The 22,370-nt window shown below is 43.6% G+C and overlaps 1 protein-coding gene across 3 annotated transcripts in view; it reads right to left on the minus strand.

Moving 5' to 3' along the window:
• Nucleotides 1-22,370, minus strand: part of Rnf185 (ring finger protein 185) — a 39,873-nt gene that overhangs the window by 9,889 nt on the left and 7,614 nt on the right. For 2 of the 3 annotated variants that reach the window (XM_013014515.1, XM_013014516.1), the window contains exons 2-5: nucleotides 7,750-7,973; nucleotides 4,182-4,200; nucleotides 2,108-2,220; nucleotides 782-836 (exon numbers count right to left, since the gene is read on the minus strand). In XM_013014515.1, the coding sequence (XP_012869969.1) occupies nucleotides 782-836; nucleotides 2,108-2,220; nucleotides 4,182-4,200; nucleotides 7,750-7,925 (363 nt within the window). In that variant the 5' untranslated portion in view covers nucleotides 7,926-7,973. Of the gene's footprint in view, nucleotides 1-781; nucleotides 837-2,107; nucleotides 2,221-4,181; nucleotides 4,201-7,749; nucleotides 7,974-22,370 lie in introns of those variants that run through there. The other variant, XM_013014517.1, reaches the window with a different exon arrangement.

The raw sequence follows: 22,370 nt of genomic DNA on the forward strand, positions 1-22,370 counted from the left end.
CTTGAGCTACAGCGCCACTTCTGGTTTTCTGGTGGTTTATTGGAGATAGGAGTCTCATAGTCTCTCCTGCCCAGGCTGGCTTTGAACCGCGATCCTCAGATCTCAGCCTCCTGAGTAGCTAGGATTACAGGCGTGAGCCACCAGTGCCCGGCTAAGTCCATGAGACTCTTATCTCCAATTAACCACCAAAAAGTTAAAGTGGAGCTGTGGCTCAAATGGTAGAGCACTAGCTTTGAGCAGAAAAGCTAAGGGATAGCACTCAGGCCTTGAGTTCAAATCCCAATACTAGTGTACATACACAAATACAGGAAGCCAGGTACCAGTGAGTGACTCATGCTTGTACTCCTGACTAATCAGGAAGCTGAGATCTGAGAATCATGTTTCAAAGACAGTCCTCTCAAGAAAGTCTGTGAAACTCATAAAACACCAGAGGTAGAGCTGTGGTTCAAGTGATACAGCACTAGCCTTGAGCAAAAAAACTCAGAGACAGTGCCCAGGCCATGAGTTCAAACCTCAGGACTGGCACAAAACAAAACAAGACATGAACTAATAATACTTTTTATAAGAGAAAGAGAAAAGAGAGAAAAGAGATTGAAGGGGAGGGGAAGGGAAGGAAGGTCAGAATGTTTCCAGTAGTTATCTCTGGATGGTATGGCTATAAGTGATTTCCTCTAGTCTTTTCATTTTTATATTTTATAAATTAGTTTTACATGTATAACCATGTGTTAAAAGGGAAATTTTTAAGAGGCTCATTTCTAGAAGCTTCTAGAATGTTGCTTACCCCTCTATTCTCTGGCTCTGGCCTCTGGCCTTGGGGACGAGGAGGGGTCTTCTCTCTGAAAAGAAATGGTATGAAGTAAGTCTACCACAGAATTGTGTTGAGCTGCTACCTGTGATAACTAGGAGCTCTTCATCCAGAAGGTCAAGATCTTTCTTGTCATGCACATAAACTTATGTGGAATTAAACCAAAAACTAACTCATTATTTTATGTGCAACTGTTTTCCTCAACATCATATAAAGGAAACAGGAAGAAAAACAGATATTTATCAAATTTGCACCACAGCCTAATTCTTGCAACTGAGATCCTGACCCAGACTGAGAGATGAAGTCGCCTTCCCATTTTCCTTCCCTGCTCATAGGCACCAGAAATCCCAAGTTCCAAGGGAAGCAGAGTGGAGTAATCTGAAATGAGGGAGGTTCAGGGTGTCTTTCATCTGCCTCAGTCTTACTTCCCATTACTTCTGGGCCAATACTCCATGCCCCTCCTACGCCCCATCTCACCAATGCTCAGCTGAGGGCTTATTACCCATCAGCCAGTAGGTGGGAAGGATTAGCAGAATGTGGGGAACAGAGTGAGAGGGAGTCAAGGGAGGAAGAAAGACTCCCATAAAAGGGCTCCCATAAAAGGGCTCCCATAAAAGACAGGCAGAAGTTAATTAGCAAAGGAAGGGCAGGGATGCAGTGGTTGTCTAAGCAGGATTGGGGAAGGCAGAAGCAGCAGAGCACAGTACAAAGACTGGCAAAAGTGAAAGGGCAAGCCCTTTAAAAGAAGCCTAGTCTGGAGTATGGTTGGAAAAGGGACAAGATGCTTCTGGAGAGGTTTGGGGTACCAGAGCACTAAGGAACTTTAGTACTTGTGCTTGGAGTATTCTGAGCCCACTCACAACTCCAAATCCTACACGCCACAGAACGAGCCATCCAGACTCCTGGTTCCCTGTCATGCCATACTTTCTACATCACTGCTGATGAACCCACTCCCTGGAGACTCTCCTAATACACAAGCGCTCTCTCACAGCACTTGGCACATGCAACGGTGATGTCGTCTCAGGCACTGCTGCATCCCCAGGCCCAGCACGCTGCCTGCCTGCTAGCAGATCATCACATACGTTAGATACTACTACTATAGTCCAGCAAGAAGCAACTTGGCTTCTCTCCCGTCCCCCCTACCCCATCCTTCCTAGCTAGCTGTTATTGGGATCAGACTGCCTTAAAAGTGAGTGAGCAGTCATCAAGAATCAAGCAAAGGGAAGGGTTAGAAGGTGCTGAGTAGAAGTGAATTTATATCCAAGAACAGAAGGGAGTAGGTGATGTGCTTCAAGATCTTACCTGGGGTCCTGCTGCCCAGTGCTACCCCTGCCATAGAGAGGAATGACCTTGTCTCGGCTGATGCCAGCTTTACATACTGGACACACTTGCCTGTTAGGTCTGGTCTCCAACCACTGCAAACAAGGAAGAAAAATGCATGAAAGGCCCACGGCCACCACAGAATCTTCAGTCAGAGGCAGCAAGCAGGAGAACAGGGCCAGATGCCTTAAAGTACACGAGCAGGAAATACCTTGAGGAAACTGACTCTGTTTCTAACACGCAATAAATAATGGTGAGATCAAAATTGTGTTTAAGTAACACATAATTAAACAGGCTCCTTCATGCTTTGTTTCTTTTGAGGGACTACTAGTCATATAGTAGGAAGGAGCTACAAGCCTGGGGCTGTCAAGAATATCAAGTCTTGGAGGGGGGGAGCAGGGAGGATTGGGTGGGGAGGCTGGGGGGGGGGATGGGAAGGGATGGGAAAGGGAAACGAAGGAGGAGACTACAATGCTTGATAAGAAATGTACTCATTATCTTGCCCATGTAATTGTAACCCCTCTAGAGGTACAGTATTTTCACAATAAAAAAAAAAGAATATCAAATCTTCAGTTCAAGCACATGCATGCATGCATATGAATGCATGTGTGTGCGTGTGCAGGCAGACACACAGACACACACAGACACACACACACTCCCAAGCGACCAATGCCAAAAGGTCTGACAGAGTGGTTCAAAGGGTACAACACCTGCCTAGCAAGTACAATACCTGAGTTCAATCCCCAGGGCCAAAAACATAACCAATCAACAAAATTTACTTTTTTTTTTTTTTTAATCTATCAGTCCTGGAGTTTGAACTCTAGGCCTGGGTGCTGTTCCTCAGCTCTTCAGCTCAAGGCTAGCGCTCTACCAATTGAGCCACAGGGCCACTGTGTGAATTACTGGAGATAAGAGTCTCAGGGACTTCTCCTGCCCTAGCAGGCTTTGAACCGAGATTCTCAGATCTCAGCCTCCTGAGTAGCCAGGATTACAGGTGTGAGCCACTGGCGCCTGGCCTTAACTTTCTTAAAAACAAACACAAGATGATTAAAACTATGCTACACCTACAATGCCTTCCTAGACAATGTATAATTTTACATGTACATTTTCTCAATCTTGATTTATTTTGGTGTAAGGGATCAAAACCAGGGCCTTGCACATTCTAAGTATATATTAGTACTTCTAAGATTAAACCCCAGAGCCTCAATATTTATTTGGAACATAAACTGCATCCAAAGATTCAAGCTTTATATGAATGTGAATCTAAGATCTAACACTTAGATAAGTGTTGAATCATTTTATATCCTTCTTTATTTGGCAATGGCTTCAAAACATAAGTGCTCTTCACCTTGCAGCAAACATTTGGCTCCCAGTTCCATTGGGGCCAGAAATGTTTATCCACAGCTCTCCTTCTCTCTCCCATCCAGCCTCTGAGGTTCTAGCAGACTATAGCTTGTCCTTCCCCTACATTCCTATAAGGGTGTCACTCTACCGCCAACAACCCTGGAGCTAAGTTGCTGGCAGTGATGATTATTCACACCCAGCTGTGAATGCCAGTTTGGGTCCTGGGTAAATACCAACTGGTTTTCATAATAAGCCAAAGCTGAGAAAGCAGACTTTGCTCGCTTATATAAACTCTGGATACCAAAAAAGTTCCTTTTTTCTTAACATTTTCAAGATCTTTCAGAGTGCGTGTGTGGGTGAATGTTGATATTCAAGGAGATGCTTTTTATAGAGGCAGGTTCTTACAATGTAAAGGAGCTAACATAGTACCAAATCCAGATCAATGTACAAATGAGCAATTAAGACACAGACAGGTAGTGGCTGACCAAAGCCAAGATGGCCACTGGTAGCAGAGTGAGGACCAACTCAGGTACCAGAAGGACCCCCTTATTATATCAAGTGCCTGTCACTGGACAGGTATGTAAAAAGGGTTAGTATGCAAATGAGTCCAGGTAAAGGGAGATTGCAGCTTCTGACAGAAGTCTCTTGAGACTAGGGCTGTCTTGTGCAATGGCAGGTGATGAAAGCCAGGGTAAAATGAGATTCATCTTACCTGATGTAAACATGGCCAACTGTGAGTCCCCAGGGCCACCGGAGATCAAGGAAGAGGAAGGAGAGGGAAAAAAAGAAAAAGATTTTTATTAGCAGCAACACTTGAGGAGTAAGTGGGGGAACATTAGAATGGGAAAGCTATTGTGGTCACACTGAGGCTCTGTGGAATTACTGAGCTACAATCACAGGAAAAACAAGACAGTTCAGCTAAGAATCTAGTTTTCACCCTTGGAATCTCTCTATATGTACAGACCCCCAAACCACTCACACTCAATTTATCTCCAAGTCAGCCTTTGAGAAGTTATTGCCTTTGAGGGAATCCAATATAAAAGTTAAGTACGCTTGGCCTGAGGATTCACAGGAGCTCTGTCATGGAGAGGATGCATGCATGCGTGCACGCTCATACTGTCTTATGCCTGAAGTGGATGGGTTCCTTGAGTTCAAAGAGTCCTGGGACTTCCAGGTAGGCAAATCCACTTTAACAAAATGTTCGGGCTTCCCTCAGTCTTGAGAGCAGTGCTAGCAGGGAGCAACTCAAAAGTTCAGTTCTATTCTAAAAACATTTTTAAGTAATGGAAAGGACAGGGAGCTGACTACTTTCAACTTACAGAGCTGCTGCCAAATATTTTATTATTATTGTTGTTGTTCAATGTTTTTATTTTTTCAAAAGATGAAACCTAGGCTCAAAAACATTCAACAGCTGGGAGTTGGCGGTTTATGCTATAATCCTAGCTACTCAGGAGGCTGAGATCTGAGGATCAGGGTTAAAAGCCAGCCCCTGCAGGAAAGTCCGTGAGATTCTTATCTCCAATAAATCACTAGAAAACAGGAAGTGGTGCTGTGGCTCAAGTGGTAGAGTGCTCGCCTTGAGCTGAAGAGCTGAGGGCCAGTGCCCAGGCCCAGAGTTCAGGCCCCACAACCGACAAAAAACCAAAACAAACAACAACAACAAAACATGCAAGTAGGGCTGGGAAGGTGGCTCAGTGGTAGAGCGCTTGCCTTGCATGCCTGAGGCCCTGGGTTCAATTCTTCAGTACCACATAAGCAAAAAGAAAAAGCCAGAAGTGGCTCTGTGGCTCAAGTGGTAGAGCGCTAGCCTTGAGCTGAAGAGCTGAGGGACAGTGCCCAGGCCCAGAGTACAGGCCCCACAACCGGAGCCCCCCCTCAAAAAAAAAACAAAAGAAAAACCACATGTAACTACTTGGACTGGGCAAAAAAGTCTTTGCACTTCTAGTTCACTGTTCTTTTAAAAACCTAACACTGAATATTAAAAAATGACACAGAACTGAAAGAAAGGGTGTACAATGCCAGATTTTTAGTATCATTCATTCAACAAGTACTGACTGCACTCCTACTAAGTACCAGGAGATTAGAAAATGCAGAAGTGGTTTCTTTGCCTCACATACCAAGAGTCTACACTCACTGGGTAAATCTTGCACTCAGAGATAGCTCCTTTCCCAATTCCTTAGCCAGCTTATCTTGGCAGCCCAGATCTACAATCAGTCTTTCTTTTCTTTTCTCCTTTTCCTTCCCTTACCTTCCCTTTCCTTCCTTCCCCTTCAACCTTGGTCATGGGGCCTGAACGTGCTGCCCTTCAGCTCTTCAGCTCAAGGCTAGTGGTCTGCCACTTGAACCACAGCACCACTTCCAGCTTTTTCTACTTATGTGGTGCTGAGGGATTGAACCCAGGGCCTCATGCATGCAAGGCAAGCACTCTACCACTGAACCACCTTCCCATACCCCCCTCTTTCTCTCTCTCTCTCCTTTCCTCTCTTCTTTTCCTTTCTCTCTTTCTTTCCTTTCTCTCTTCCTTTCGTTTCCTTCCCTTTCCTTTCCCTTCCCTTTCCTCTTTTCTGTCAGTCATGGGGCTTGAACACTGGGCCTGGATGCTGTCCCTGAGCTCTTCAGCTCAAGACTAGCACTCTACCACTTGAGCCACAGAACCACTTCCAGTTTTCTCATGGTTAATTGGAGATAAGGGTCTCATGGACTTTATTGCCTGGTCTGGCTTTTAACCTCAATCCTCAGATCTCAGCCTCCTGAGTAGCTAGGATTACAGGTGTGAGCCACTGGCACCCGGCTATATACAATCTTTCTAAACACAACAGATGCCTCACATCTGACTCCCACATGGACCCACGATGTCACTGGAAGGCAGTAGGGGACACCCCACATATAATAGACCTCCACTGTCAGCTTTCCTTAAAGGATGAGGGCAAGAAATGGAGATGAATGAATGACTCTCAGAGGAAAGTTCAGGAACTGAACAATGGTAAGGGTTCTTCCAATTTATTGAGCAGCTACTGTACCAGGTGATGACTGAAAAGTTTTTCATCTGCTAATGCCATGGGATGCTCACGTTACCTTACCAGAAAGTACAATTATTTCCACTCCGCAGATGAGAAAACAGAATTACTTACGGACATCACCCTTTAGTTTACAATCTATGTTCTTTCCAACAGTACCTGGTCTTCTAAGTCTTAACCTTGTTCCTTGCTTTATGATGCCCTAATGTTCCTGTTTCTAGAATAAGGCTGATCGTAGTAATTTTTTTCCCCCAGTTCTGGGGCTTGAACTCTGTGCTCAAGGCTAGCACTCTACCACTTGAGCCGCAGTGTCACTTCCAGCCTTTTCTGGTTATATGGTACTGAGGAATCAAACCCAGGGCTTCATGCCTGCTAGGCAAGCACTCTACCACTAAGCCACATTCCCAGCCCCAGTAATTTCTTTATACAGGAACACAATGTCTGTCCTATTCTCTTAATACAATAATAAATCCACTTTGGATCACTTTTCTCTCAAAATGTAAATTACCTCTACGTCCTTTTAGTTAAATCAAGGTTTGATAATCTGGCCCAACTCTCCATATTCTTGTTTCCTAACATACCCATCTCCTATTCAGGGTGCAGTGAAGGGGCATACAATAGCCTCATGGACTCAAATGAGCCCAAAAGTGCCCAAGCCTGGCCCTCAGGCACACATCCTTCTTCACCTTACCTGCCACTCTCTCCTCTCTATGTTCAAAGATTCCCCACTCTTAAAGGTTCAGTTCAAAATCTCAATAGAAAATGAACAAACTTAATTTTCACCTAGGTTCTCGGAGCCAGCCAGGGCTTTTGTATTCATGGTGGTGGACAGGACACTGACCCTGCCACTGCACTTGTTATACGCACATATATAACTATGGTCATAGCAAACGCACGCTATCTGCTGCATGCCATGTGTTCTTCTCAGCTTTTTATATGTTTTGGGGTATCACTGGCAAACAACCCTACAAGTGGGACAGCATGTGTAAGCACCCTGTCCAATGTAATCTAGTAGGGAAATGGCAGAGGCAGTCTGCTACATTTACTTTAGTTCCAACACAGCAAGGGACAGGTAGTAAATGCTCTCTGAACAGTAAAGATTCTTACTGGAGAGATGGGAGAGAGGCCTAGGTTAGAGACAGGACTTGCTCATTAATACCAGAGCAGGAATGGGAACTGAGATCTCTGCCCCTGAAACAAAGTGGACGCTTCTTCTCCAAAGCTGCCCAGTATATCCTCTGAGATGGCAGCAGGGGTACTGACCAGAAGAGATGGCCACACAGGCTGATGACAGCGTCCTTGGCGGTGTCCAGGCATATGTTGCACTCGAAGGTGCTGTCCTGCCCTCCACTCTCACCAGTGCCGTTGCTGCTCCCACTGGGTCCCCCTGCACTTGAGTTCTCAGGGGATGCAGAGGCTGAGGGCCCCTTGCTTGCCATCCTTGGTTGTCAGCAAAGTGCTCAGTGAAGATTTTTCCCAGCAAAATCCTGAAAGGCAGAAAGCCCTCAATTGCCCATTTCTGCAGCATACTTCCCCTGGATTCCATGCCAACACCCACATCTTCTCTCAATGCCAGAAGCTGATTATGACTGAACCCCTGAATAGACTTCCCAGGGGCTACAGGAACAACAGCTATGGAAAGTTCTCTTGAACATGGCCCAGAGATATCTCACAAATACACAAATTGCAACAGAGCAGCCTCCAGAAGGTTTCAATTGAAGATGTTTTACTTGTTTTTATATTCATATGCAATAACCAACCAAGATAATAAATATATGCTCAACTAAGACAAACTTTCAGGCTGTCCTCTAACTTTGGACAGCCTCTGTGTTAGTCAGAAGGGGATTTATCTCCTCAGGATGGTGACTGGTGAATGGCAGAATATAAAGCAATTCCTGTAACTGTGAAAGGAAGCAAGGAAGAACCAGACGATGGCCTTCTTCATTGAAATCTTTCACATGCCTCCTTCTGCCATGCTGGAATACAACCTCCCTTATTTTGTCTAAATAGGTCAACATTTTATCCTCAACACATTTAAAGACAAAGTTTATGCTTCTATTATAAAGGGAAAATCAGGATTACTCACTGTAAGTGAAAGATAAATACATATGTAATGAAGAAAGAGTTGTTTATTCTCATACCACCTGAAGTCATCTGTACACTCATGCTATGCTCTGGGCTATCTTGATTAGATCCACTCTCTCCTGGAAAAGTGCAGCCTGAGTTATATTGGCTAGCTGACTCACACAGGGAGCTGAGACCAGGGCTCATCTGTTTTGTTTTGATTCCGGTCGTGGGGCCTGAACTCTGGGCCTGGGCGCTGTCCCTCAGCTCTTCAGCTCAAGGCTAGTGCTCTACCACTTGAGCCACAGAACCACTTCTGGCTTTTTTCTTATGTGGTGCTGAGGATTCAAACCCAGGGCCTCATGCATGCAAGGCAAGCGCTCTACCACTGAGCCACCTTCTCAGCCCCACCAGGGCTCATTTGTATTTAAACTATTTTACTATGGCCAGGCCTTGTTGGCTCATGCCTGTAATCCTAGCTATTCAAGAGGCTGAGAGCTAAGTGAGGATCATGGTTTGGTAAGCCAGCCCAGGCAAGAAAGTCCCTGAAACTCTTATCTCCAATTAGCTTCCAATAAAGCTGGAAGTGGAGCTGTGGCTCAAGTGGTAGAACACTAGCCTTGAGCATAAAAAACAAAGACAGTGACCTGAGTTCAAGTCCTAGGGGCAACACCAAAACCAAAAACAACAGCAAAAACAAAAAACCCACTTTATCACCACAGATCAAGCTGACCACCAAATAGCAGCAGAAACAGAGTACTGTTGAGCCCTGCCAGGGTAGAACCAGGAAGATGACGTCAACACCAGGGATACCTAGAAATTCTGGGTATACATTAAGAACTGATCTGTCATCCTCATCATCTCAAAGATTGCAAAAGAAGGAAATAGCTACTATGTCTGGCTACCTCAGAGAACTGAAGGCTTGCATGCTGACCTTGCCAGCCTCCAGATTGCTAGGAGGAACCAACTTCCCCTGCCCTGACCATTCTTCTCCCATCTGCGAAATGAGGCCCTGAACGACATAGTCTCCAAGGTGCCCACTTCTTTCCAGCTTAGACTGTGTGCTCCAGGTGATCTCACCCACTGCCCCCAAAGCAGACAGCCCCTCCACAAATCTAGGACTCACCACCAGAACACCTGTAGATCACCCTGATTTCAGCTTCCCCAAGTACACAGAGATGAGGACCAATTTTCCTTAGTCCAAGAGGCCTTCCACTGAGTTTTCACAGGGCAGCCTTGGAGCTTGGTGTTAAGAGTATCTCTCACTACAGCAGCACCTTAGTGACTTGAGCAGAGAGAGGAGCCTCTCTCTAGCACTTTTTCACTTAGTTACATCATTTTGCGTGATGTCCCAGAAGAGCGCTGGCTGCTGTCATGAGCAGTGGCTTGCTAGTCTCACTCAACTCCACAACCTTCTCCCTGACCAAACTTTCTCCTCCATATACATCTGCTCTTGTCATATAAAGACAGAGCCTGCTTTTCTAGTCATTATAGCCCTAAGAGCTTGAATTAGGTCTTTTTCTTTCTTCCCCTTTATGGATACCCCGAGGGTCAAACCCAGGGCCTCATATAGGTTAGGTAAGCACTCTACCTCTGAGCTGTATTTCCAGCCTCAGTGCTTCCCTGTCCCCAACCTTTCAAATCTAGAACTAGGTTATTCTTATTCTAGAGATGACCTGCTTTTAGTCTATTGGAAGTGTATTCTTTTCCTAACAAACTTTCCTATCCTTTAAAAGAAAAACTAAGAACTATCCAGGTACAGGGCACACACCTATAGTCCCAACATTCTGGAGGCTGAAGCAGGAGGATCTAAAGTTTGAGGGTGGCCTGGTATACATATAGTTATGTGTATCTAAACAAACAAACTCCCCAACTACATAAACAGATGAGGAGAGAGACCATAAAGTTAGGCAAGTATATCTATCAATCTTAACCATAGCTTCTGTAGTGATGCAATAGGGTGTGCATAGCATTACCAATGAAGCATCTTTGCCTGAAAACATAGACAGCTTTTTTGTTATTGAAACAGGGTCTCCTCTGGAACCAGGCTGGCCTGCAACTCACAATTTACTTGGCTCTGCCTCCTCAGTGTTGCATTTATAGGCACATACTACCATGCCTGGCTAAAACTTAAGACTTTTAATTAAGCCACAAAAATGAATTACTAGTCCCATTTTCAGGACAAATAAACCAAGTTCACCAAAAAGTAAATAACATGGGCTAGGAGTTACAGGTTGAGATAATGAGGTATACCAATTATTGCACAACAGAGATCTTACTAGATCCAGATGCAAACAAATCAACTGGAAACTGCAATTTGTAAAACAAGTGACAAAAAATGGATTTAGCTTGTATATTGCTGATATTTAAGGAATTGTCAACTGAAAGTAAAACTAACCTAGTTGCCAACAGAGAAAGTACATTTACTTGAGGCTAAGTAGGATTATAATCTAGGAAAAGACAGATTCAAGTGGTCTTGAAAAAGTACCCCCAAGGTTTTACAATTGGCAGCTGTATTTATAGCTTTAAACTGTAAAGGAATTGAAAACTACATCACCCACCATTTATTATTCAGGAATTAGGAGTGGTGCTGTCAGAGGTTACACTGTCTTATAAGAAATGAACTGGGTATAGTGTCAGTCTCTGGGTAGTCTGGGGGAAAGAGTCCTGTGTAGAAAACTGTCAGTGGAGGTTAACAATATTTGAAAGGTCAACACCCATGTGGCAGTGGGTCCAGCCTAGTTCAAAGATTCGGATGCAGAAGTGTGAGATCTAATTAGCAGTGGCCTCCCTATTTCATCTAAACCAATGTTACTCCATTTGTACCTTCTTCCATGAGGCTGTCGAGCCTGGGGAAGGAACCACAGGGTCAGGTCAATCTAGATTTGAGACCTATAAACCTATCCCAGGGTCTGTCCTGCTGCAAACGCCAAGTCAACCAGGTTTGAGCTCAATGCCTTGTACTCTCACTTGGGTTCTTTGCTTGACCCAAGCCTCCAAGACGTGCATTTTTTGCTGAGTTTCAGTCTCATGAACTTTTCTGCCCAGGCAGGCTTCAAATTGCAATCTTCTAGGTTTTAACCTCCTGTGTAGGCATTCGTTACAAAATAGCATATTTATAATATTTTTTTTATCAGTCATGGGGTTTGAACTCAGGGCTCAGGCACTGTCCCTGAGCTCAAGGCTAGTACTCAACCACTTGAGCCACTCTGGCTTTTTCTGTTTATGCAGTATTAAGGAATCAAACCCAGGGCTTCATAGATGCTAGGCAAGCACTCTACCACTAAGCCACATTCCCAGCCTGGAACTTTTGCTTAGCTTTTTTTCCTCAAAGCTTATGTTCTACCACTTGAGCCACACCTCTACTTCAATGGCTAGGTAGAATCAATATTGTGAAAATGGCCATACTGCCAAAAATGATATACAAATTCAATGTAATTCCCATCAAAATCCCAATGACATTCTTTGCTGAAATAGAGAAAACAACCCAAAAATTCATATGGAACAACAAAAAACCTAGAATAGCCAAAGCAATTCTAGACAAAAGAAACAATGCAAGAGGTATCACAATAGCAGATTTCAAGCTACTATAGAGCCATAATAACAAAAACAGCTTGGTATTGGCCTCAAAATAGACCCAAAGACCAATGGAATAGAAGTCCCAGAAATAAAAGCACATACTTATAATCAGCTGATATTCAACAAAGGAGCCAAAAACATACAATGGAGAAACATAGCCTCTTCAACTACTGGTGCTGGGAAAACTGGGCAGCCACATGAAGAAAACTAAAAGTGGATCCCAGCCTGTCACCATGCACTAACATCAACTCAAAAAGGATTAAAGACCTCAGCATCAAACCTGAAACTCTGAAACTACCGCAGGACAGAGTAGGAGAGACACTAGAACTTACAGGCACAGGCAGGAACTTCCTGAACAGAGTCCCAGGGTCACAAATTAGAAAGAGACTTGACAAATGGGACTAGCTTAAAATAAAAAAGTTTCTGCATGGCTAAAGACATAACTATCAAACTAAAAAGACAGCCAGCCAATTGGGAAAAGATATTTACCAGCAATATATCAGACAAAGGCCTAATAGCCACCATATGCAGGAAGCTCAAGAAACTAATCCCTCACAAATCTAACAAACCAATCATTAAGTGGGCAAGGGAGATAAAGCGAGACTTCTCAGAAGAGATTAAAATGGCAAAGAAACACATGAAGAATTGTTCATTAACCCTGGCCGTAAAGAAAATGCAAATAAAAACAACCCTGAGATACTACCTTACCCCAGTTAGAATAGCCCATATCCTAAATTCAGGGGATGTGGGGAAAGAGGAACCCTACTGCACTGCTTGTGGGAATGTAAACTAATACAATCACTCTGGAAAGCAATCTGGAGGTTCCTCAAAAAACTAAATGTAGACAGACTCTACAATGCAGTCATACCACTCCAAGGCATCCAAGCAACAGGAACCAGAATACGACAAGGACACCTGTATTTCCATGTTCATTTGTTGCACTGTTCACAATAGCCAAGATATAGAAACAACCCAGATGTCCCACTACAGAAGAATGGCTCCAAAAATTGTGGTACCTATATACAATGGAATTTTACACAGCCTGGGGGGAGGGATGGGGGAAATGGGAAGGGATGGGAAGGTCTAACAAAGGAGGAGGCAACAATGCTTGATAAGAAATGTACTCATTATCTTGTCCATGTAATTGTAACCCCTCTGTACAGTATTTTCACAATAAAAAATAAAAAAAAGAATTTTACACAGCCATTAGAAAGGCCCATTTAATGGCATTTGCAGGGAAATGGATGGAACTAGAACAAATCATGTTGAGTGAGGTAAGCCAAGATCAGAGAGACAAATGGCACATGTTTTCTGATATATGGATGTTAAAATTAAAATGCAATGACCAAGTAAAACAGGACCCATAAACAGTGAGACCAAAAGAAGAGTCTTAGGAGAAAAGCACCAAATTGCAATATCCAAGCACCCCTTCATTTGTATATAAAATAATAAGCATATGGAAAAGAACCCCAAAGATAAGGAAACAAAGGACCTCTTCTTAATTTGTCCTATCATTTTTAGATGACTCTGTATTCTTTACCTCATACATGGTGTATACACATGCACACCTGAGGGAAGGTGTGAGCAGATCACAGAATCAGTGGAAAGCAGGTGAAAAATTACTGCAAAGGGGGCCATTAGCTGCACTGGACATTGATAAATGTGAACTAGGCAACTCAAGGGCAGTATTGGAGGGAGGGAATGAGAGAGAAAGAGGGAACAGCTGATATTAAGCAAAAGGAAAAAAATGTACATATCACCAATTTGTAAAAAAATAGTTTTATTGTTAAGGGCCATAGAGTTCATAAGCAATGTAGATTAAGATAACTGTCACTGGGCTGGGAAGGTGGCTCAGTGGTAGAGCGCTTGCCTTGCAGGCCTGAGGCCCTGGGTTTGATTCCCCAGCACCATATAAGCAAAAAGAAAAAAAAAGCCGGAAGTGGCGCTGTGGCTCAAGTGGTAGAGCGCTAGCCTTGAGCTGAAGAGCTGAGGGACAGCGCCCATGCCCAGAGTTCAGGCCCCACGACCGGACCCAAAAAAAAAAAATAAAAAGGTAACTGTCACTATCATTGTGAAGATTAAAAAATGTTTGTGACTTTAAAATAAATAAAAGAAAAGAAAGTATCTTAAACTATGGAAGAATATACTGAACTGTTAGTGGTGATTATCTCTGTATCCATAGGGGCTTAGTAGTAATGATGTTTTCTAAGTCCTTTAAGTTTATGAAGCTGATACTTCCATATAAATTACTTTTGAAATCAAATAGCAGTCATACAGTTAAACAAAAAAACTTTCCCCATTGTTCCAGTTTTCCAAGTTCAAGTCCTGATTCTACTATAGACTGGCTATGACTTGAATTTCATGGCTCCATTAAAGGTGAACTCTACAAGACCATTGAGGATCAGGCTGTCATACCAAAGTGGGAAGGCGCTATTGCCACGCCACATACACTTGGTTAAAACTTCTGGAATGAAAGGTTCTGGACAGGAGTGGAGCCTGGCATAGACTCAAGCCCCAGGCATCCTCCAGGAGTTGGTGAAGAACCGGATTCCCTAGAGAAGACAATCTGGTCAGACTTAACCCGTTGTTCTCTGAGAAAGAGAAGTTCCAGTGTGACTGCTGCTCATCACAGTGACCTAGGGCCCAGTGGCAGGATGCCTGCCCTGTGGCCTGACAAGTCCCACCTGGGAGAGCGTCTGTCCTGCCTCCAGGCCAGTTTAGGCCTGCCATTGTACACAACAACCCTTGTTTCCTCCTCTAACAAGCAGCTCAATATCCAACCACCATGGGAACCCAGTCCGAGAGGCACAGGCACAATGGAGGGGAAGCTGCCGAAGCAAGCATTTGGAAAGGAGCAGAGATCACAGCAGGCAAAACAGCCATGAGGATGTGTCTGCAAGGAGTCCTTAGCTGGGTTCAGCAAAGAGAGGCTGGCGCAGGTGGGCAGAGCATTTCCATAAAGCTGCCTGTGGTGGATAGATGGCTTCTGATTTGATATCAACAACAGAATAAGGGGCTGCAAATTCAATGAATAGTCTCTGGCCAGAGAAACAAGGTCAAACGCTTAAGTTTCTGCACTTCCAGTGGTTCCTGGTATCTCCACCTGAGTGGACATCTTTCTGTGACCAGTGGGTGCCACGCCACCTTCTGCGGAGTCTGCGTGAATGAGATCGCGTTAGACAAAGAGCTTCAAAGAAGCAAGCCTGCAGGAAGGGGGTGTTGGTTCAAGGCTTCCCATACACTTGGCTGCACCTTTATAGCCTCTACCTTTATTCTTACTATATTCTTCTTGGCTGTATATTCATTGCCTTTATTCTCGTTTTGGCTATTTTTCTATTGATCTGAGAACAGAGCATGTTGTTTCTTTCCAGTCCAATAGAGACGGCTTCTCTAAGTAATAAAGACTAAGACCAAAGATTAAATGTGGGCAATGCCCCAATCAATCTACCATCTGATGTGACGTTGCCTCCAGAAACTCCTACAACTTCACAAGCGGTTTTGCAGCTCACGCATAGTAAATATAGAGACTTAAAATTTCCAGATATGTCCAATAGACAAAATCAATTAATTAAACTAAGTTAGAAAGAGTTATCCCAGTAGTTCAGAGAGTTCTAAAAAAGAAGGGACCTCTGATTATGAAAGAAAAAGAAAGATTCTCCCAACAGTTATGATTAAGTTTAGTCCAACTTATGTTATAGGGAATAGATGGTGGTTTCACACAAAATATAAAGTTAGTAACATCATATTTCCTGAACCAACCAAAGAACCATTTCATTATACAGGAGCTTATAAAGATGAAAATAGTTGGATAAAAATAAAAATAAAAAGAGTACAATATAAGTACAGCCCCGTTTTAGGTTTGTTAATTATTAAACATAAAAAGGCTGAATAGATGACGCATTCTATTAAACAATATGCTAGACTTGTTTCGCACCACATAGCTTAAACAGTTGGTGGGATAGTCATCAATTTTCATGTAATTCATCAATGCTTTGCCTTTTAAAAAAATTGATTACGTGCTTAAATAAACAAAGAATCTATGTCACAATCACACACTGTATAAAAATGTTAATTCTCCTCAATAAAGATACACTCAGATGCAACTCTTTTGAGTCTGTGTCTGTCACTTTGCCGACTCCTTGCCCACCTATCCCAAGATCCCTGTCCTGGCGGTCCCAGTGCTCCGGCCGAGCTGGTCCGTCGCACGCTATCATTACCATACAGCATGGTCTACTACCCTACATGGACAGCCTGCAAGATTCTGCACCTCCCATACCCAGGTATAAGAGAAAAATAAGGGTGATGGTAGGTGGCAGGTGAGAATGGTCCGGAGATAGTAACCGGTTGGCTTGGTGTTTGCTTCAGGACAGATATTGGGATTGGTTTATAGGTTCCAAATCTAGATTGACCTGACCCTGTGGTTCCTTCTCCAGATTCAAGAGTCTTATGTAAGTATCTGCTGCATGAGTGGGTGCAGGCATGCATTTCTGGTTCTGGCTAAGCCAGCCTCTCACAACCTTTCTGCATATAGCTGATGACTCTGAGTTACACACACACACACACCTGGGGACTCTTTTGACCTCCTTCCTGACCCTGAGCAGGACCTTGCTACACACACACACACACACACACACACACACACACACACCCCTGGGGACTCTTTTGACCTCCTTCCTGACCCTGAGCAGGACCTTGCTACACTTGCTACACCAGGATGACATGGAAGAGATGAGTAGCCTCACCTGGGAACATGAGAGCACCTACTACTACTGAGTGCCTGCAGAATAAAAGAATGTGGCTACAGCCTTCAAAGGCCCAACAGACTAGGCTAGCGGCTAAAGAATAGAGGGTGCTGGGTGGCTCAGAAATTGGACAGAGCTGAAGGGAAATAGGCCCTGAATACTAGGCTGCCATCCTGTCCTTAAAGAGCTTTGACTTGACTATATAGCAACCTCACTGTGGTGAGTTGTATGTTCCTGTCTTTTTTTTTCTTGAGACAAGGTTTCACTATGTTGCCCAAGCTAGCCTCCAACTTCTGGGCTCAAGTGATCTTCCTACCTGTTTCCTGAGTGCTGGTACTATAGGCATGTGCCACTGTGCATGGCCATTCTTTACTTTGACCTGACCTATGTTCTAGTTTTCAAAGCCTATTGACAGTTTCTGCTACTCCATTTTAACAATAAAGACATCAGGCCAGAGAGGGCAGAGAACTGCCTAAAGTGATGTTGCCACTCAGTGCCAAACAGACTTTCCAACACAACATCAGCACTGTTCATACTTTTACAAACTATCCCATTAACATACAGCTTTACTAAAGTGAGTACCTAGGCTCATTTTTCCTCAAATTCATTGTGCAGCGCTGTAACTTGTGCTCTTCGAAATGAGAACAGAGCAAACTCATCACACGGCCATCTATTCCTTCACTTCCTCACTGGCAACTACATTCCCTATCTAGTGCTACTAGCTGGATGGTTTACAACAAAAAGCAAGGTCAAGCCCAGGCCCTAAAGTTTATTAGCACAGGAGCTAAAGAGGCACATGGATAAGAATTCTTAATAAGGGGCTCCAACAAAAGCACCTGATTTTTGCTCCCCCCCAAAAAAAGTGTATCATTCTGAGTTCCCCTCAGTGATTTAAACAGGAGCTAGATCAGGCCTAAGAATCCCTGTTTCTTAAATATGCACCCCCCCCCAATCCTAGGCCATTTTCTAATGAATGTAGCTCAGAAACCCAGCTCTAGAATGAGACACTACCACAAGAGCAATATTAACAGAACAAAGTCTTTGAAAGGGACTGAAAACCTCTGCCCTGTCCTTCAGAATGCACAGCCCTAAGCCACAAGCCCCAGTGGCTACAGAGAGATGATAGAAATTGGGGCAGGGAACAAGCTTGTTGAGATCTTATACCAGCCAGCATCTGGTCCATTCGGGACACTGCTGATCATTTAAGAAACAAGTACACACCTAGTTTTGAAAAACATTTCTCAATTTGAGATGTCTAGGATGACAATACAGTGCTGAAAACTAAGGCACCTTGATTTGCAATACTTGATAATCTGTTAGGAGTTCAGAGCCTAAAGGTGATGAGCCCAGCATCCCCACTCTCATTACCTTTGGTCCACCCTTCAGGAACCAAACAAGCTAGAAAACACAAGAACTGAGTATTGTTGCAGGCGCCACAGAGGAACTTGTCCTCATGAAGAAGTCTCTTTGGAGGACTCTGGGGTCAGATCCTCGGTTCTAGAGCACTGTAGGAATTGTTTGTTTTTAAAAGAATCCCTGGACCAGAATGCACAGAGGTGCCCAGAAGTGTTGATCTTCGCTACAAAGATGACAAATTTGAGCTGGGCACTGGTGGCTCACACCTATAATCCTAGCTACTCAGGAAACTAAGATCTGAGGCTCCTGCTTCAAAGCCAGCGCACGCAGTAAAGTCTATGAGACTCTTATCTCCAATTAACCATATGAGCTATGGCTCAAGTGGTAGAACGCCAACCTTGAGCACGAAAGCTTAGGGACAGTGCGCAGGCCCAGAGTTCAAGCCCCAGGACTGGCAAATAAATATTACAAATCTGGGTGGTAAATAGCTGACATAATCCCAACATAGGTTATCCCTGGTGGGCACATATTTATTCCCATGACAACCTGAGCCTGTTTGTGCAAGTCTAGAGTGCCACCAAACCACATGTTGGCAGTGACGAGCTCAAATTCTATGAATGCCTATATCACACTCATAGGAGGTTGGAGTGAGAAATGAGTAGGCTAATTGGAACTTGGGACATTACAGAAACCAACTTTAAAATCTGAGACAGAGCTAGGCACTGGTGGCTCATGCATATAATCCTAGCTACTCAGGAGACTGTTTGAAGCAAACAAGGACAGGAAAGTCTGTGAGACTCATCTCCAAGTAAGCACCAAAAACCTGGAAGTGGAGCTGTGGTTCAAAGTGGTAGAGCACTAGCTTTGAGGGAGAAAAAAAAAAGCTGAGGGACAGTTCCCAGGCCCTGAGTTCAAGACCCAGGACTGGTACCAAAAAAAAGTAGTATTTTTTAATAGTCTGAACAGTGTTCAAGTCCTTAGGTTAGCCCTCTGAGTTCTGGCCTTCCAATATTATGACCAAGAGAGGAGTAACTTCTTTCCAGGGGGGCTGTGCTGGTCTTTTTCTCTGGTATCCTGGCTTGTGATGTTCTGGGTAGATGTCCAGGAGTGGTATGGCTGGGTCATAAGGAAGATAGATCTATGTTTAGTTTTTTGAGGAACCTTCAGATTGCTGTCCCGAGTGGTTGTGCTAGTTTATATTCCCACCAACAGTAGAACAGGGTTCCTTTTCCCCCCACATCCTCACCAACATTTGTTGTTCCAATTCATGATGTTGGCCAATCTAACTGGGATGAGATAGAATCTCACATTTATTTTATGGCCAGGGAACATGAGCATTTCCTTATGTGCTTCTTTGCCATTCTAAACTTTCCTTCTGAGAAGTTTCTCTCCTTAGCTCCTTTGCTCATTTAGTGATGGGTTTATTAACTCTGGTGGAGTTGATTTCTTGAGCTCCTTGTATATTTTGCCTATTAGGCTTTTGTCAGATGTATTGCTGGTAAAGATCTTCTCATAGTCTGTTGGCTGTCTTTCTAAGTTAGTAACTATGTCCTTAGCTGTGCAGGAACTTTTTGTTTTTATTTAATCCCATTTGTCAAGTCTCTCACCTATCTGCTATGCCCCTTGGGACTCTTTTCAAAAAGTTTCTGACTATGCCTATGAGTTCTAGTATTTCTCCTACTCCCTTTTGCAGTAATTTTAAAGTTTCAGGTCTGATGTTGAGGTCTTTGATCCTCTTTGAGTTGACACTAGCGCATGGTGACAAACTGGGATTCACTTTTAGTTTTCTGCATATGGATGCTCATTCTTCCCAACATCAATGACTGAAAAGGCTTTTTTCCCACTGTGTATCTTTGACTCCCACTCCCTAACTTCTTATGACTTTTGCCTTTAAAGAACAGCATGTAGGTTGAGTGTTGGTGGCTCATGCCTGTAATCCTAGCTCCTCAAGAAACTGAGATCTGAGGATTACAGTTCAAAGCCAGCTGGGCAGGAAAGTCCCTAAGACTCTTATCTCCAAATAACTACCACAAAACTGGAAGTGGCACTGTGGCTGACGTGGTAGAGCACTCACCTTGAGCCGAAGAGCTTAGGGACAGCACCCAGGCCCAGAGTTCAAGCCTCATGATTAAAAAAAAAAAAATAGCATGTAGGTACAGTACAGTGGCCCATACCTGTAATCTTTGCAACTCAGGAGGTGGAGATCAGGAGATCACATGGTTTGAGTCCAGCTGGGTCAATAAAACCCCATGTTAAAAATTTAGTGGGTATGGTGGGGCATGCCTGTGGTCTCAACTATGTGAGAAGCTATAGATAGAAGACTTTTAGTCTAAGGGCCATCTCTGAACAAAAATGTGAGACCCTATGTGAAAACTAAAGCAAAGGAGGGCTCAACTGGTAGAATCTCTGCTTAGCAAGCACTAGACCCAGAGTTCAAACTCCAGTACTGTCAAAAGAACCAAAAACTCTAAACTACAGACTTATATGGTACAACCCAGACAGCTCTGAGTTCAAATCTCAGTTCTGCCACTTACTCTATGACTTCAGACAAGTTATTTCCTATTTCAGCCTTTGCTTTACTTATCTGTGAAAATGGGACCATTACCTTCCTCACAAAATAGTTGTAGTAAAGACAGAAAGCAGTAAAGGGTAGCACCGTGCTTGATTCAAAGTGATATGTTCAAGAAACGTCAACCCCTCTTTGCCTCTGCAGTAAGGTCTCTGGAGTTTACTGAAGGCGCCCTGCTTCCCCACAGAGCCAAGTCACCACCAACAGATACTAAGTTACTACTTAGCTACTACTTAACTGAGGAAGTCACAACTTCCCTCTCTGAATGAGCATCCTTTCTGGAAAAAAGATTAGGCCAGACATCTCAACTGTGTATATTTACTTCCTGAGAGGAAATCCAGAATGGGACAGCTTGATCCATACTGGTCAGATCTTCCTCCCTAAAGTATTAAAATCAGGGTTATGTTGTAGTTCTTAGCACTACAACAACATCAGCTAACAGTCTGTTCTGTATTTAAAATTAGTTTTCGCACTTAATCTCTTGAGCCTGCCTTGAAGCAAACACTACTGTACCATGATTTGCATCCCTTGAGATGTGAAATTAAAGCCCGGAGTAGTTAGGTCACTTACTCATGGCACAGACACAGTCAGAGGCAAAGCTTTCCAATCCCAGCCAACATACTTAATAGGCCATGCTCCAATACTCTGTGTTTACTCACGCCCTATCCCAGCTTCCAGGTGCCTTACTCAGCACAGGGCTAGGCACCTCAGCAGTTACAAACAAGTACAAGTGGCTGGATCTGACCCAAGAGCACTTTAAACTGAGCAATCAACACAGATCAATCTAGTAAAGGTTTGGAAAAATCAGTATCCTACAAGGACAAAACATTCTTCAGCAGATGTTCTTTACACCTGGAAATACTACATAATTGAGTCAGTACTTTTTGAAAAGGTTAAGTATTGTCTCAAACTTTTTTGGGGGATGGGAGTGTGGAGTTTCAGTGTGGCAAAATGTAAAAAGTTCTGGAGATAGATATGATGTTTCCACAACAAATCAAAGTACTTAACACCAGAGAACTGTACACTTAAACACAGATTTTATGAGCCTAGGCGCTGGTGGCTCATACCTGTAATCCTAGCTACTGAGATCTGAGTACCATGGTTCAAAGCCAGCCCGGGCAGAAAAGTCTATGAGACTCTTATTTACAATTATGCCTAAAAAAGCCAGAAGGGGAGCTGTGGCTCAAGTGGTAGAGTGCTAGCCTTGAGCAAGAGAGCTCAGGAACTGTACCCAAGCACCGCATTCAAGCCCCAATACTGGCACCAAAAAAAAAAAGAAAGAAAGAAAAGAAAAGATTTAATGTTTTCTACCTTAACACAAAAAAATTGGGGGAAAGTGCTATAGTTCCATGAAAAATAACCTATTGTACATTGCCTTGTAGGAAATACCTAGAAAGGCAGACTCAGAGATAGGCAAGGGAATGACGGTGACCAGAGGTGTGAAAGATGGAGATGGAATGTTATCGCTTAAACAAGTTCAGAGTTTACTCTGGGGTTATGAAAATATTTTGGAAAGAGCAATGACCATTACAGAACATTGTTTTTCTCCTAATGTCAATGAATTGTACATTTAA

The sequence above is a fragment of the Dipodomys ordii genome, unplaced genomic scaffold, assembly GCF_000151885.1.
Source record: "Dipodomys ordii isolate 6190 unplaced genomic scaffold, Dord_2.0 Scaffold23, whole genome shotgun sequence".
In the NCBI taxonomy this organism is placed as follows: Eukaryota; Metazoa; Chordata; class Mammalia; order Rodentia; family Heteromyidae; genus Dipodomys; species Dipodomys ordii.